The 18,512-nt window shown below is 39.9% G+C and overlaps 1 protein-coding gene across 1 annotated transcript in view; it reads right to left on the bottom strand.

The window, feature by feature from the left end:
• Nucleotides 1–5,329: 5,329 nt before the first annotated feature.
• LOC311138874 (pleckstrin homology domain-containing family G member 4B-like) overlaps nt 5,330–18,512 on the bottom strand; it is a gene marked incomplete at both ends in the record, with an annotated part of 135,480 nt that continues 122,297 nt past the window's right edge. The window contains 3 exon segments of the mRNA XM_084173668.1: nt 5,330–5,389; nt 5,565–5,621; nt 10,928–11,169. Of these exon segments, the coding sequence (XP_084029794.1) occupies nt 5,330–5,389; nt 5,565–5,621; nt 10,928–11,169 (359 nt within the window).

Here is an 18,512-nt window from a genome sequence, read left to right as displayed (position 1 = left end):
ATTACTTGTTAAAGAAATTATCTTTATCTGAGCAATTGTCTTAGCATACAATATAGCTCAGTATTTGTATTATTTATTTTATAGTATTTTTTGCTCATCTTTATCAAGGGTGCAAATATTTCTGGACCTGACTGTGCCTCATGAGCTTAGTTAATTTGTCTAACCCCAACCCAGCTGTACCTTGGCCTGAGTGAGGACGGTGTCAAAGCGCTGAAAGGCTTGGTTCACACTCTCCAGGGTGTCCTCAGTGGAGTTGGAGTCCTTCAGCCGTTGCTCTCCTTCTGTATCGAACCATGCCATTGCCTACAAGGTACAAATTCAGATAGGGAATTATACATCATAAAGCATACTAACAGACCCGGGTGAAAATAGTATTAGTTTTCTTTCAATAATGTTAGGTGTGCTTGATTATACTACACAATATACTTCCAGCTGAATGTTCTGTAAGGTTACAACCTCCTGACCTACCATATTGAGATTTGACTCCGCCTCCCTGAGTTTGAGCAGGAAGTCCAGATGCTGTAGTGATTCATTGGACCTCATCACCAGGGTATGAACACTCTCTTCCATCTGGTTATATAGAACCGTCACTGACTCCAAGGCATCCCTGTAATGAGAGGTGGACATTGGCAAACATTCACTCTTTTCCTCTCCACCTTGATAGATGATGTGTGGTCAGTGGTGTTCTGGCAGAAAATGGCTGCCTTGGTATCACCTAGATCCCTCAAACTCAACTTTGGACCTCGAAGCCAGTTCCACTGCATTTTTTTTATTGTTCCCCTCTATTCAGGGATTGATTTAGACCTGGGACATCAGGTGAGTGCAATTAATTATCAGGTAGAACAGAAAACCAGCAGGCTCCGGACCTCGTAGGGTAAGAGTTGAGTACCCCTGACATACTGTAGATGGTTGCTACCATAGAGATGGATAGAGGGCTCACTTGCCAAGAAGCCTGTTTTAGAATGGGCAATGCAATGGAGGGCAAGTAGTCAACTAGGTAGGTGGGACATAGAAGCAATCAATGGCAAAGATAGGTGTGACCTCTTTACATCTCTAAGGGTACTACACACAGTTAATCGCAATAATTTATGAATTAGATAAAGAACAATACCTGTAGTCGTCGGACTTGGTAAATCGAAACTCCTCCCTCCTCATTCTGGTTAGGATGGCCCCACCTTCTCTCTGTAAATGGACCAATCGGGCATCCTGCAGCACCTCTTTCATTGAGGTCTTCTGATCTTGAATACATAGCTGCACATCCTGAACAAAAAACAACCCAAGGGAAAAAAATCAGCTCTGAAAAAGTCATGCTATAGACTTATATTATTTTTCATTTATAATAATTGTAATGCGCTACCTGGTCGGTGTCTGTTTTTGGATTACCATCAATTTTCTTGATTGCTCTATGTAGTAAATGGGCTGCCCCTTGCAAGTCCGACACAAAGGAAACCAGTTTCTGAAACACAGGAAAAAGATTTTAGGATTCAGACTCATCCCAAAACAAGGCTGATGCAATAGATTTGGGGAATTTATGGTTCAGAATAGCAAAGACAACGGCCACGCGATTCCGAACAAGCTCACTTCCAAACCGATTTCTTGCCCACTATTCGTATGCCCTTGTTGACTAGCCCTTGCGAATTTGAAAGAATTGGAAATGTATTAGCAAGAGACATATTCCCTAAATCTACCCAGTTCTTTTCAGATCGGTGAGGGGGTAAGCAACAAGGCCCTAGTGATAGGGCCAAGTGATCCGTATAGAACTATAACGTGTTCACAATCACAATCGGTTTCATATTCAACATATTAACGTGAGTTAATCTGTGTTATAAGAGCAATCTCCAGTGGGTGTGGTAGAACAGCTGCTTACTTTACTGGAAACTAAGTGAATAATGTGTCATCATGTGGGCGCTACTGGAATGATACAGTGGGATGTATTGTATATGCATGGACTTTGAGATGGACAATGCATTGGTATTATAGTGAAATTAACACAAGTAAAGAATCTACAATAGCATTGAAGTGAGCAACTATCAACTACAATGTAAAATGTTGATGACACTTGTATAGCAGATTTAATTAACTTGTACTTCTAGAAATCTTGACCATACTACCCGGGTAGACTGAAGCTCATTTAAAGAGGCCATTACATATGGAAAACCCATTTATAAATATTATACTGCACCTGGTGAAACTGCAGCCAATCAATGTGGCTGTAGGGAAAGTTCCCGCCTAGGTCAGAGGTCAGCTGTTGTCCCTCCACCGTCTTGTGCAGGGCCTTCAGAGAGGTCACCACGTCCATCTGATTGACGGGAGTCATGAGGGGAGGGGTCAGTCATATTACAGATAGCGGGCCTGACAATGTGGACGTGTCTCAACAGTCACAGATAGCATCCTTGAAGACACATCCCTCCTATTGCTTTCAGATTAGTTGAAGGAGAAGATGGAGAGGAGACACTGACTTTTAGACTATTGGGACACAGCCATGGAGTCTTGTGAAACAGGATTGTGTGTGTGTGTGTGTGTGTGTGTGTGTGTGTATGTGCTTGTGAATGTGCTTGCCATGTGTACATGCGCATGTATGTGTTATCTGACCTGTAGCCCAGGGTGTCTTTCAGGGCGAGGGCTCGTTTCTTTATCCACCAGCATCAGCACACTATGAACTGCATGCAGGGCTTGCTCCTATAGGGCCGACCAATAAGGAAACATGTCAGGACAAGGCATCATGCAAGGTCATCATAATGTGTTCTTCACTATAGGGATTCACGTTTGTATGTGTCCCCAAGATGTGTTTAAATGGTCGGTAAATATCTATGAGAGAAAGTGATAGATCATTGTCAATGACATAATTGACTACTGTGCAGTTGACAGAAATCACTATGAATTCATAAAGGACAAATTGGGTGAAGTCAGTCATGTACAGCAACCAATATATCCTTGTGGACTTCCCAGGCAACAGCAATCCCCAATCATGAACTGCAGCAACGATTCTTTACTTTAGTCAGATCAATAGCTCTGTCTGTTGTGTGACCTGTTGTCATCTATCTGTTGTCTTTTTTGATTGTCTTTTTTACCTCAGTGCTTGAGAATGCAAGAGAAATCTTGCAAAAGCCAATAATGTGAACTAAACTGAACTTAACTGATGAACTGCTTGAACTGCCCCCATATTGCATTTGAACACTGAGTAACTAGATACACCACAATCAGCTCTTTATCTCAGAATGGGTGGATTATAGTTTGACAGTTGATTTATTATGATGTGATGACTCTTATTTTCCTAACCTGAAGCATCATTAGGGCTGTGTAGAAGAGGGAGGGAGGGGGCTTCTTCCTGGCATTGATCACCACTGTCATTCCCAGGTCCCGGACCTCTTTTCTAGAAGAAAACAGGAAAGCATGTTGGGGCACATTTAAAAGTTGTTCAAACTTCCCTGGAATTTGAAGTGTTATTTGAGTGGTAGTGTTGTCATTGTGGTTTGTCAGGACGGGATGCCTCTTAAAGGGTTAAATGAGGGACATTAAGGGGACAACATTAAAGGGCTAATCTGTTTTAACGAGACAGCCGTCACCTTGAATTTCAAAGTGTGTCCATTAAAGCTGTGTAAACGGATTAGACTGTAAAATGTTTATTATGAGGACATTTGGCTTTTAAACAGCTCTGGCTGCGAGACCAGTATCAGCTAGGGGTAAAACTATAGGGTTAACTGAGAACAGAGTGGATGGCGTGTCTTTATCTGTTAATCTGTTTTAGAAGTGGGAGACTATGGCCCTGTTCAAATACTTTACAAATGCATCTTTCCTTCCTTACTTCTTCCATTGGAGTAATCCCTGATATGATTGGACAATTTTGCTACATACAGTCCTCAAACCATGTCAGTTTCGCTGATTACTTCAAGGATGGGGGGGAGGAAGGATGCATTTTTAAAGTATTCGAAAAGGGCCCTACTAGTGTTGTGTCAGACATAAGATGGTGGTATTTCACTGCCCCCTAGTGGTGAAAAGATATAGCCCAAAATCTATGACAAATGTTTTGACAACATGCATTAAAATTAATAATATTAATATACCATTTAGCAGACGCTTTTATCCAAAGCGATTTACAGTCATGTGTGCATACATTTTTAGGTATGGGTGGTCCCGGGGATCAAACCCACTACCATGGCATTACAAGCGCCATGCTCTACCAATTGAGCTACAGAGGACCACCCATCAAAATGTGCTGAGAGGGTTACCTAAATGACTTCCAAACATTGTAAAATATTCACTTCCATTGCATAGTTTCAACTCACACAATGTGTGTTAACAGTGTGTATTACAAGGACACACAAAAAAAGCATGAATCACAATTATAGTAAGGTAAGAGTGGAAAGACCAGGCCCCGGTTTCCCGATACTGATGGGCTTATGTTTTAACGATGCATCATCCCTACAATGGCCGAAACTGTAACATGCGTTTCCCAAAACACCACGCAGCTCCTAGAGAGATATTATCACCTATGTCTATATCGGTGCAAATATTGAGGAAGTTTATTCTAATGCCTAACGAATAAAAATCACAGATTTGGTACATCATTGCGGACATGTTGTTACACATCATGAAATATACTGAACCAAAATGTAAATGCAACATGTAAAATGTTGGTCCCATGTTTCATGAGCTGAAATAAAAGATCCCAGAATTTTCCAAACACACAAAAAGTTTCTTTTCATCCCTGTTAGTGAGCATTTCTCATTTGCCAAGATAATCCATCCACCAGACAGGTGTGGCATATCAAGAAACTGATTAAACAGCATGATCGTTACACAGGTGCACCTTGTGCTGGGGACAATAAAAGGCCACTCTAAATTGTGCAGTTTTGTCACACAACACAATGCCACAGATGTCTCAAGTTTTGAGGGAGCGTGCAATTGGCATGCTGACTGCAGGAATGTCCACAGGAGCTGTGGCTAGAGAACTGAATGTTAATTTCTCTACCATTCTCCACCACCTTCGATGGCCACTGGCACGCTGGAAGTGTGCTCTCCACAGATGAATCTGTACCGGGCAGATGACAGACAGTGTGTATGACGTCGTGTGGGCGAGCGGTTTGTTGTTGTCAATGTTGTGAACAGTGTGCCCCATGGTGGTGGTGGGATTATGGTATGGGCAGGCATAAGCAAATAGTCCTGGTAGTCATCGTGATTTTGTATAGGGTGTAGGTGATCAACTGGTCTGTGCCCAGTTTCCCAAAAGTAATCTTATTAAAGTTGACTGTAAATACAAAGTTAGCAATGTCTTTGCAATTGTTTCAAACAAGCAAAGGATAAAAAAATCATTCGAATGAAAACCGAAATTACTGCATTTCGGTGCCCATGGACCTCCAGCACGGCCCTGCCCACCCTGTCTCTGATACCTGGGGGTGGAGGGGACAATAGAGGGTGTCATGGAGAGATAGAGAAAGTGTGGACCAGCGGCGTATTCATAAGGGAACACCGTAGCAACACGCTTTGCAAAGGAAAACATATTTTTTTGTTTCTTATTGGACAACACTGGGTATCACTGGATGTCATTTAGAACAAACACAATACCTGGTAGACTGACGATGCCCAGGTGAAGTAGGCCGCTGATGCTTCTGAAGATGGAGTCTTGGGAGGGGGGATATGGAGGAGTTCTGTATATGGGGGAGGGGGGTTGGATTGGAGGTGCTGATGGCTTAGTCTTTGGACTTTGTTTGGTGCCAGGTCCGTTGGAGGGTGTGGTAGTGTGCGTTTCAACTTTGCCAGGCGGGGGATCTTGAGGTAAAAAAAATGACAGATACTTTTGACCAACCAGAAAGTGAATGTGTTTGCGCTATTTATTGCATCTTCTCTATTATGTCTCTGATTATGTCTGTGTTTTTCATTTTAATCAACTTAATCAGTGTTGTTCAAGACTGTGTTTACACTTCTGTTCTAGCCTAACACCAACACTTCGCATCCAACTAAACAACTAATCATCACATACTGTATGTTAGTGCTGGGATGAAATAAAAGCCTGCACACAGTCTTGAACAACACTGATTAAGTTGATTAAAATGATAAACACAGAAAGAGACATCAGAGACGCATAATAGATTTCTCACTAACCAAGATTGAAGAACAATGCTCTACTGTAAAGTCTTCCTGGTCAAATTGTTTTGGCATTCAAAAAGATTTGACCTTTTAGCACTGGGAGCATTTATTTTTTGGACATAGATCTCAATGGCTGTCTTTCATATAAACCTTAACCTTACGTGCCACAGTTTGAATACTTTCCGAATGCACTGTAATTTATTTGACACCTAATTTTTCTTCACAAACTACCTATTTGATAGATAATTCCTTTAAAATGTTGGTACAGTTTCACATTATTTTTGACAAATCAATTTCCGCTTGGGATTAAATAAAAGTATTTCTTATCTTTTTTAAATCTTATCAAAGTAAATAAAAATAAAAGCACACAAACTGTAAATATTTTGACCAGTTTCATAATTTAATACATATAAAATTGCAATAACAACATCCAATTAGAGGAAAAAGATAACTGTTAATGTTGAGGAATCAAAGTGAGAAAGATGAAGTGAAAACGAATGAAATGTTCATTAGTCTCGAAGATTATTATGAACTTGTTACGAGACTAGCCATACTGTCATAACAGTGCAATACTGTGCTTATAATTGTACTAATAAAAACCAATAAAACACATTACAAGCAAGCACCAGTTAACAATCATTTAATTTAGTTGATAAGCTCTCTTCAACATGAGATTTAAAAATCATGGACAGATCTTGTCATGGCTCTCCTACTGAAAGGATGGCATGGAACCAATTTATGTTTCTACTGTTAAAAGATGTTTGGTCTTGCACATTTGATTCAACAATGTTGTCAATCAAATTGCTTAAACTAGTTAACAAGTTTTGGCTGTTGTAATATTGTTATTGCACGTGATGCACCATACCTAGGGTGAAGTTCTGGCCTGAAGTATGGCAGGTGTAACTGTAATCTCATGCCATAACTGCATATTTCATGTATTAAGAGAAAATGTTAAATAATAAACATATCTATACTGAACAAAAATATAAACACAACATGCAACGATTTGAACGATTTCACTGAGTTACAGTTCATATAAAGAAATTAGTCAATTGAAATAAATAAATTAGGCCCTAATCTATGGATTTCACAAGGGCCCAGCCATGGGTGGGCCTGGGAGGGCATAGGCGCACCCACTGGGGAGCTGGCCCAGCCAATCAGAATGAGTTTTTCCCTACAAAAGGCCTTTATTACACACAGAAATACTCCTCATCAGACCGGGTGGCTGGCCTCAGATGATACCGCAGGTGAAGAAGACGGATGTGGAGGTCGTGGGCTGTAAGTGGTTACACGTAGTCTGCGGTTGTGAGGCCGGTTGGACGTACTGCCAAATTCTCTAAAACGATGTTGGAGGCGGCTTATGGTAGAGAAATGAACATTCAATTCTCTCGCAACAGCTCTGGTGGACATTCCTGCAGTCAGCATGCCAATTGCACGCTCCCTCAAATCTTGAGACATCTGTAGCATTGTGCTGTGTGACAAAATTTTAGAGTGGCCTTTTCTTGTCCCCAGCACAAGTTGCACCTGTGTTTTATTTTTATTTTACCTTTATTTAACTAGGCAAGTTAGTTAAGAACAGATTCTTATTTACAATGACGGCCTACACCGGCCAAACCCGGACGACGCTGGGCCAATTGTGCGCTGCCTTATGGGACTCCCAATCACAGCCGGTTGTGATACAGCCTGGAATCGAACCAGGGGGTCTGTAGTGATGCCTCAAGCACTGAGATGCAGTGCCTTAGACCGCTGCGCCACTCGGGAGCCCTAAATTCTGTTTAATCAGCTTCTTGAAATGCCACACCTGTCAGGTGGATGGATTATATTGGAAAAGGAGAAATGCTCACTAACAGGGATGTAAACACATTTGTGCACATAATTTGAGAGAAATAAGCTTTTTGTGAATATGGAACATTTCTGGGATCTTTTATTTGAGCTCATGAAACATGGGACCAACACTTTACATGTTGCATTTATATTTTTGCTCAGTATACATAAAAAGACAGGTGAAGTTGATTCATTGATTGATTCACCACAGTTTTATCTAAATGTTACCCACACAGTTTCCTGAGAGCATGTGTTATTGGTTTAGCTTGGCAGAGAACATGCTCTATGCCTGGCATGACATTCACACCTGCCGATTACAGGTCAGAGCACGCTCAAGGACAGGTATGATGGTTGCATCACGTGCAACAATTTCTTTGTCACATTTTGCAATTCACTATAACCTATTATGTCAATCCCCTAAAACGCTGTGCTTTATATAGGGTGACATGGTGACATTACAGGTATGTGACATTGCTAGTCTTGAGGGAAGGCCCCAGATAGGACAAGTAATGTCATGTGCTCCGTAAAGCCTAAGTTGTGGGTTTTTTAAAGAGGGACCGTATTGTATTGCAATCTATTGAATATGATATAACACTGAGGTTAATTACATGTTGAATGTACTTGTCTTACACAATGCAAACACAATTCAGACGTACATGTTTAATTGCAAAACAATAAGAAAATATGTGAAATACATGTCATTTTAGTGGTCAGATAAAAACAGAATAGAAAAAGTAGAGTACAGTAACTGTCATATAATAGTCCCCTTTATACAGTGACACAGTTCATGGTGTCCTTCTGTTGTGGATAGGTCCAATTCTGTGAAGAGAGACAATATAGGATTGTAGTTGGATAACCTAGGGAAAATGACTGAGAACATGAAACATCCATGTGTAAAAGACAGTCCCATACAGTATATACAATAAATACAGTTACATACAACACAAACATATATGGAATTATATTGAAAAAAATCCCCAGACATAAATACAGGCCAACTATAGATGGTGCATAGTGACATCATCATTACAGACAAACCTACCAAACTCAGAGCTCAAACCTCGGTTGACTTTCCAATGGCCACATTTTGAACCTGTGGGGGGAAAACATTAAATAATAAACATCACTTCATGTGGTATAGCTTACCAGATCACGAAGGGGTGCATTTTCACTTAGCCTCCCATTGACATCAGTGCATGACTTTATTTTTGTATATTGTTATTTTTGGTAATATATATGCTTTATTCAAACAGTACAGAAGTGGATGGTGATATAGATGAAGAAGGGAGATGCAGGAGGTAAGGCGGGCCTGGTCTCCGGTGGGAAGGCATACCTGTGATAGCGGCAGCAGTGTTTCCACTATACCACTGTCTCTACAGTCGTGGTCAAAAGTTTTGAGAATGACACAAATACTAATTTTCACAAAGTCTGCTGCCTCAGTTTTGATGATGGCAATTTGCATATACTCCAGAATGTAATGAAGAGTGATCAGATGAAAGTCCCTCTTTGCCATGAAAATGAACTTAATCCCCCAAAAACATTTCCACTGCATTTCAGCCCTGCCACAAAAGGACCAGCCTGCCATCATGTCAGTGATTCTCTCGTTAACACAGGTGAGAGTGTTGACGAGGACAAGGCTGGAGATCACTCGGTCATGCTGATTGAGTTAGAATAACAGACTGGAAGCTTTAAAAGGAGGGTGGTGCTTGAAATCGTTGTTCTTCCTCTATTAACCATGGTTTCCTGCAAGGAAACACGTGCCGTCATCATTGCTTTGCACAAAAAGGCTTTCACAGGCAAGGATATTGCTGCTAGTAAGATTGCACCTACATCAACCATTTATCGGATCATCAAGAACTTCAAGGAGAGAGGTTCAATTGTTGTGAAGAAGGCGTCAGGGCGATCAAGAAAGTCCAGCAAGCACCAGGACCGTCTCCTAAAGCTCCAGGACCGTCTCCTAAAGTTGATTCAGCTGTGGGATCGGGGCACCACCAGTGCAGAGCTTGCTCAGCAATGGCAGCAGGCAGGTGCGAGTGCAACTGCACGCACAGTGAGGCGAAGACTTTTGGAGGATGGCCTGGTGTCAAGAAGGGCAGCAAAGAAGTCACTTCTCTCCAGGAAAAACATCAGGGACAGACTGATATTCTGCAAAAGGTACAGGGATTGGACTGCTGAGGACTGGGGTAAAGTTATTTTCTCTGATGAATCCCCTTTCCGATTGTTTGGGGCATCCGGAAAACACCTTGCCCGGAGAAGACAAGGTGAGCGCTACCATCAGTCCTGTGTCATGCCAACAGTAAAGCATCCTGAGACCATTCATGTGTGGGGTTGCTTCTCAGCCAAGGGAGTGGGCTCACTCACAATTTTGCCTAAGAACACAGCCATGAATAAAGAATGGTACCAACACATCCTCCGAGATCAACTTCTCCCAACCATCCAAGAACAGTTTGGTGACGACCAATGCCTTTTCCAGCATGATGGAGCACCTTGCCATAAGGCAAACGTGATAACTAAGTGGCACGGGGAACAAAACATCAACATTTTGGGTCCATGGCCAGGAAACTCCCCAGACCTTAATCCCATTGAGAACTTGTGGTCGATCCTCAAGAGGCGGGTGGACAAACGAAAACCCACAAATTCTGACTAACTCCAAGCATTGATTATGCAAGAATGGGCTGCCATCAGTCAGGATGTGGCCCAGAAGTTAATTGACAGCATGCCAGGGCGGATTGCAGAGGTCTTGAAAAAGAAGGGTCAACACTGCAAATATTGACTCTTTGCATAAACTTAATGTAATTGTCAATAAAAGCCTTTGACACTTATGGAATGCTTGTAATTATACTTCAGTATACCATAGTAACATCTGAAGCAGCGATACTTGTGTCATTCTCAAAACTTTTGACCACGACTGTACACCACCTCAATGCATGACTAAGTTAATATTTGATTTAGAATTCACCCTAATAGTATTATAATCCTGCGAAATTGTACTGCTCATGGTTAGTCTCAACCCACACCTTTGGTGGATCCTTAGTCATGGCTGGTGGTCTGGGTGGGAGCAAGGGCGAGATGGTTTTCTCTGTGGACCGGGTGGGACTCTTGGCCTTGTGGAGGTCGGCTTCGGGTCTGCGGGCTAGCACCTCCTTCAGGCTGACGACGGAGGCGCACACGGAGGAGGCGTCCTCCGCCTCTCCACCAATGGCGGAGTGACAGCTGCTGAAGCCGCTCACGCTCTCTCCCGAAGACTCTGAGCTGTTCACTGGAATAGGAAGGGGAAACCGTCAGACTTGTCCACATTCTAATCTGAAAGGAGTGCTGATTTAGGATCACGTCCCCCCTCTTATTCATTATGACTCAAAAGGCAAAACTGATCCAAGATCAGCACTCCTACATTACTCTGAGACGCTTAGTAAATATGGGCTCAGGGCTTTTCAATGACTGACCCTTTATACATTGTCTTTAGTTCAATCATAAATTAGAAAATAGATCCTCTGTCATATTAATAAAGCATTCCCAAACGCAATTAGTTATCTGTCTGGCAGTGAGTCTCAAGTTTGGGAAAGCAAACTTTCACCATAGAAATTCACCTTTATAATAAAGCATTCCATGAATCATTGCATTTGCAGATGTATTGCTAATGTGATGAGTAAATTGGAAAGTCATAATTTAGGCTAATAACATAACTCAATCACTATTCGTAGAAAAGACCGTTCAATGCAGCGCGTAGTGGAGTAGGTCTAGGCTATATCAGATACTGTACGTTTATTTTCCTTTCTTTGCATGAAAATAATGTGGCCTTTTATAAACACATTTCATGCAATTTTTACCACACTTTAAATGACTGGAGACAGTAGAATATTTTTTAATCCGACAAAAATTACAAGGTAGCCTACTCTGCTTCCGCTAACCTTATGGACAGTAGCCAGACAGAGCCGCAGCACAGAAAAATAAATGGAACACGTCTTCTCACTGGGCACAGACGTCAGTTCAACGTCTAGTTTTGAAAGTTGTCAACTTTCAAAAGGCACTCGCACATCTGAGCTATCTTTGTTGCAGGTGCATGGTAACAGTTGAATAAGATGAGAAAAAAGAAGAAACCCGCACACTGCTCTTGCTAGTATCACTGCTCTTTATTAAGCTTTATGTATCGGCCTTAAGTCCTTCGTCAGAGCTTTTGTGAGTGTTTTTAATTTGCACCCTCATGTAGACATTGCTCCACCCACATCCGTTCAATGCATCGAATGGGGTTGGAGTCGAGGGAAAATAACATGTGTTGCCAAATATAACAATGTGCATTTCAGTATTCTAATAAAGTGTGTACATAAAACGTATTAAACACGTCTGTAACACCACAATGAGGACATTGACCTATCAAGTAAGTGTTCATAAATCATTGGGTACAGTGCAAGAAAAAACGTCAAAGTAGGCTGACGTGGTGGCATTAGTTCATATTCACATTTAAAATATAACATGCATGGACATTTCATCATTAAGACCTTTTGGGAATAATGTCTGGAGAGTGAAAATCCCAAAACATTCTCTGTTGCTCAGAGTACTATTTATATCACCTCCCCTGTCTGATATCTTGACTTTCTCTATGCCACAAACTCTAAAAAGGTAGAAATCTCATGTTTTTGGTAATTAAAATGTACTGCAACTGGATAATCCCTGTCGTTTCTCCTGATTGAACTTTTTTGTTCACTAATTCTCTGTTTGAGAGAATGAGAGGTTTTACCTACATGACACAGCCCACATGGACATTTAATCATGTAGATAACATGGGAGGTGGAGCACGTAATAATGTCATTTATTTGGAACCATTTTCCTGTATGCGGGTGGCAGAAATATTCACACTTCATCATATTTTTGCACTGTGCTCAACCTCTGCATTTATAGCTACCATTTGGAAGAGGGCGTAAAAGAGCCTGACTCATTTTCTTTCGTGGCTTGAATGCAACATGAAATCAACAAAAAACATGACACCATGTTATTGGATTTACAGGGCCGGATTAATGCAGTGGTTTAGCGCGGCTGAAGTACCTGGGCCCAGGCCCGTTGGGGGTGGGGGGATTTTCGCACTCTCTCACCTACTGTCTCGACCTCTGAATGCTTGGCTATGAGATGTCAACTGACATTTATTTTTATTTTTGGGGGGGGTTTTTTTGGGGGGGGGGGATGGATCAGCTTAATTTATATATATATATATATATTTTTTTTTTGCTCCTGAACTTCTTCTACTCTCAACCTCTCCGATCATTTTCATGATGTCCATCCGGTTTGCTTCTATATGCCATATCTTTCTAACTGTGCTCTTTCCAAAAGCTCCCAACATACAACCTATATACTTATTATGGACACAGTATGCTTACATTATTAGCTATCTTTGTTATTATTTGTTGTTATTTGTTATTAGTCCCATCCTTCAACTCTATTCAATACCTCCCATCTATCTCTTAACACCATCCATATAGGATTTCTATTTGCCATATATATTTCAACCGTACTGTGATATTTTACAAAAGTTCTGAACCTTTCTATTCTCATTGCTTCTACAGATTGTGAATGAAAAATAAACATTTTTGCTAAAAGTATTATTATATTATTGATTGATTGACTATGACTTTTCAGATCACCCAGTAATGCTATCTGCAAGGTTAGTTCCAGGTAAATATTGCAATCCTTTAGCCATTCCTGGACCTGTGTCCAAAAACAAGCTACAAATGGACAGAACCAAAACAAATTATCTAATGATTCTGTCTCTTCACAGCAAAATCTGCAGAGCTGGGAAGATTGTATCCCCCATATAAATAACATTATATTGGTAGCAAGAATTGTATATAATAATTTAAATTGAAAGATTCTAATTTTTGAATCCGGTGTCGTTTTGCCTGTCAGTTCATAAACACTATGTCATGGGATCGGTACGTCAAAGATCTCTTCCCAACTATTTTGCAATCTATATGGGACGGCTGTCAATCCTTTGGTCCTTAAGTGAAACTGATATACTTTTTTATTTATCACAGTTTTCCTTAACCAATTATGTTCTTTAATGCAAGGCCAACAGACAAGTTCCTTACTTTCTCCCCCTTCCACTTTCCTCTTCCACTTTTGCGGTAAGGCTGCAATTATTTGGTTGTAATTTTGGGTAGAGCAGACATTTCCATATGTTTTTGTTAGCTGCATGTGCGACATAACTCCACCAGTCCTACCGATGATATCATTTACGAAGATTATACCTTTTTTAAACATTCTGTCAAAAAAATGGAGGTTTTTTGTCAATTAGTATATTTGAATTTAACCACAATATTTGTTGCATTATTTGTTCTGTCGTTTCTGGAGGATTAAATTGAAATTGCAACCAACTTTCTATGGCTTGTTTTAGAAATAGTGACATTTGGGAGATTATTTCCTTTTCAAATAACTGAAAGTGAGAGGTTGTAATCTGAATAAAGGGAAAAAGGCCTTTCTTGAACATTGGGTGAGACAATCTTACTAATTTGCTTGAGAACCAGTTCGGATTTAAGTATAACTTTTGGATGACTGAAGATTTTATTGATAGGTCTAATGCTTTAATATTTAATAATTTCTGTCCTCTGAATTCATATTCATTATATAAATATGCTCTTTTAATTTTGTCTGGCTTGCCGTTCCAAATAAAATTGAATATTTTTTTCTCATATAATTTAAAAAACTGTTTGCTAGGCGTAGGCAAGACCATAAGCAAATAGGTAAACTGGGATAATACTAAAGAGTTAATCAGGGTGATTTTTCCACAAATTGACAGGTATTTTCCTTTCCATGGTAGTAAGATCTTATCTATTTTTGCTAACTTTCTATTAAAATTTATTGAAGTGAGATCATTTATTTCCTTTGGGATATGTATTCAGAGTATATTCACATCACCATCAGACCATTTTATTGGTAAACTACATGGTAATGTAAAAATTGTATTTTTTTGTGATCCAATACATAATATAGTACATTTGTCATAATTTGGTTGTAATCCAGAGAGGTTAGAAAATGTATCTAGATCCTCTATGAGGCTGTGGAGGGATTCTAGTTGTGGATCTAAAAGAAAACATGAATCATCTGCGTACAATGACACCTTTGTTTTTAAGCCCTGTATTTCTAATCCTCTGATATTATTATTGGATCTGATTTTAATAGCTAACATCTCGATGGCCACAATAAATAGATATGCCGATAGTGGACAACCTTGTTTCACTCCTCTTGACAGTTTAAAACTTTCTGAGAAATAGCCATTATTTACTATTTTACACCTAGGGTTACTATACATGATTTTGACCCATTTTATGAGAGATTCTCCAAAATTGAAATGCTCCAGGCATTTATATATAAACCCCAGTCGAACTTTATCAAATGCCTTTTCGAAGTCTGCTATGAATAGCAGGCCTGGTTTCCCATATTTTCCATAGTGTTCTATTGTTTCCAATACTTGCCTTATATTATCTCCAATGTATCTTCCATGTAAAAAACCTGTCTGATTAGAATGAATAATATCCGACAATACCTTTTTAATTCTATGCGCTATACATTTTGCTAGGATTTTTGCATCACAACACTGAAGTGTAAGGGGCCTCCAATTTTGTAAATGGACTGGATCTTTATATTTTCCACTTGTATCCTGTTTCAGTAATAATGAGATCAGACCTTCTTCTTGAGTGTCAGATAATCTACCATTTATATAGGAGTGGTTAAAACATGCTAATAACGGTCCTCTTAGTATATCAAAAAAGGTTTGGTATACCTCGACTGGTATGCCATCCAACCCTGGAGTTTTCCCGGACTTAAAGTCTTTAATTGCATCCAGAAGTTCCTCCTCTGTAATTTCACCTTCACATGAGTCTTTCTGTGTGGCTGTTAATTAGACATTATCAATAGAAAAAATATCTCTACAATTAGCTTCAGTTAGAGGAGATGGAGGCGACTGAAAAGAAAACATATGCTTAAAGTACTTTGTTTCTTCCTTCAAAATATCATTTGGTGAATTATGGATGACTCCGTCAATTGTAACCAGTTTCATTAAGTTCTTTTTGGTAGCATTCCTATGTTGAAGATTAAAAAAGAATTTTGTGCATTTTTCCCCATATTCCATCCAGTTTGCTTTATTTTTATAATATATTACACTTGATCTTTCTTGAATAAGTTTCTCCATTTCTTTTTGTTTTTCCTCTAATTTATTCTGAGCCTCTATGTTACAGTTTTTATTGCCATCTATCTGTTCTGTTAGACTTTCTATTTCATTTCTTAGTATAAACTATTTTTGACCTACATTGCTTTTGTTTTTGAGATGAGTACTGAATTGCATGGCCTCTAAAGGCACATTTAAAGGTGTCCCATACAATAAGGGGATTCGCTGTACCTATGTTATGTTGGAAAAAGTCAGTTATAAATTCCTTTGTTCTAATTATAAATAAATTATCATCCAATAGGCTTTGATTAAATTTCCAATATCCTCGCCCACGTGGAAATTCAGTAAGAGTAATGTATATGCCTATTATATGATGGTACGACTGCATTCTGTCCCCTATCAACACTTTTTTTACTTTTGGTGCCAACGAGAATGAGATAAGAAAGAAGTCAAGACGACTAGCTTGATTCAGTCTCCGCCATGTATATTTCACTAGATCAGTATATTTAAGCCTCCATATATCTACTAGTTCTAATGTATCCATGACATTCACAATTTCCTTAAGAGCATGTGGGTGATTGTTTGTGGTGTGATTTCCTTTTCGGTCCATTGAGCTATTTAAAACAGTATTATAATCCCCCACCATAATAATATTGTCTTGAGTTGCTTGCAGGCTTGATAATGTATTATATATATTGTCAAAGAATTGTGGATCATCATTATTTGGTCCGTAAAGGTTAATGAGCCATATCTGTTTATGGTCCAATAACATATTTAAAATAATCCATCTACCTTGCGTATCTATTTGGACAATTTGCACATTCGGATCGAAATTACTATTAATTAATATCATCACCCCTTTTGAATTTCTTTGCCCATGGGAGAAGTATATTCCCACCCCCATTATTTTTTCCACGCTACTTCATCTCGAATTGTTGAATGAGTTTCCTGTATACAATAGATATTATATTCCTTCTCTTTGAGCCATGTAAATATTGTTCTTCTTTTGTTATTATCAGCTAAGCCATTACAATTATAACTGGCTATACTTATTTCACCATACACCATAATGAGATACAAGTTTCAAGTCTATTTATCATTATATATGTTTGTAAATTTACCAATAAAAAATAGCGTAACGATTGAGTGTCCATATAGCTGTACCCTGATATTTGCATTGCTACGGAGTAACCCTTCAATTGTTCTCCACTAATTCCCACGCTAAAGCCCCTCCCCATCCCAAGTTGAGCCGTCATCCCAGTGATCAGCATCCCACCCACGTCCCTCCGTATCCCTAAGGCCCCGAGAGGCCAGGACCCATCCATCGAAAACAGCACACAGTGCCACCCACAAAACAGAAGCAGATTAACCGCCAAAAGCATTTCCAATGCTTTCACCTCTATATATATATATATATACAGTGGGGAAAAAAAGTATTTAGTCAGCCACCAATTCTGCATGTTCTCCCACTTAAAAAGATGAGAGAGGCCTGTAATTTTCATCATAGGTACACGTCAACTATGACAGACAAAATTAGGAAAGAAAATCCAGAAAATCACATTGTAGGATTTTTAATGAATTTATTTGCAAATTATGGTGGAAAATAAGTATTTGGTCAATAACAAAAGTTTCTCAATACTTTGTTATATACCATTTGTTGGCAATGACAAAGGTCAAACGTTTTCTGTAAGTCTTCACAAGGTTTTCACACACTGTTGCTGGTATTTTGGCCCATTCCTCCATGCAGATCTCCTCTAGAGCAGTGATGTTTTGGGGCTGTCGCTGGGCAACACAGACTTTCAACTCCTTCCAAAGATTTTCTATGGGGTTGAGATCTGGAGACTGGCTAGGCCACTCCAGGACCTTGAAATGCTTCTTACGAAGCCACTCCTTCGTTGCCCGGGCGGTGTGTTTGGGATCATTGTCATGCTGAAAGACCCAGCCACGTTTAATCTTCAATGCCCTTGCTGATGGAAGGAGGTTTTCACTCAAAATCTACATGGCCCCATTCATTCTTTCCTTTACACGGATCAGTCGTCCTGGTCCCTTTGCAGAAAAACAGCCCCAAAGCATGATGTTTCCACCCCCATGCTTCACAGTAGGTATGGTGTTCTTTGGATGCAACTCAGCATTCTTTGTCCTCCAAACACGATGAGTTGACTTTTTACCAAAAAGTTATATTTTGGTTTAATCTGACCATATGACATTCTCCCAATCCTCTTCTGGATCATCCAAATGCACTCTAGCAAACTTCAGACGGGCCTGGACATGTACTGGCTTAAGCAGGGGGACACGTCTGGCACTGCAGGATTTGAGTCCCTGGCGGCGTAGTGTGTTACTGATGGTAGGCTTTGTTACTTTGGTCCCAGCTCTCTGCAGGTCATTCACTAGGTCCCCCCGTGTGGTTCTGGGATTTTTGCTCACCGTTCTTGTGATCATTTTGACCCCAC

The sequence above is a fragment of the Coregonus lavaretus genome (genome assembly GCF_964263955.1).
Source record: "Coregonus lavaretus genome assembly, chromosome: 12".
Classification (NCBI taxonomy): Eukaryota; Metazoa; Chordata; class Actinopteri; order Salmoniformes; family Salmonidae; genus Coregonus; species Coregonus lavaretus.
Note: the sequence above shows the minus strand (reverse complement) of the source record. Positions and strands in the feature narration are given on the sequence as shown.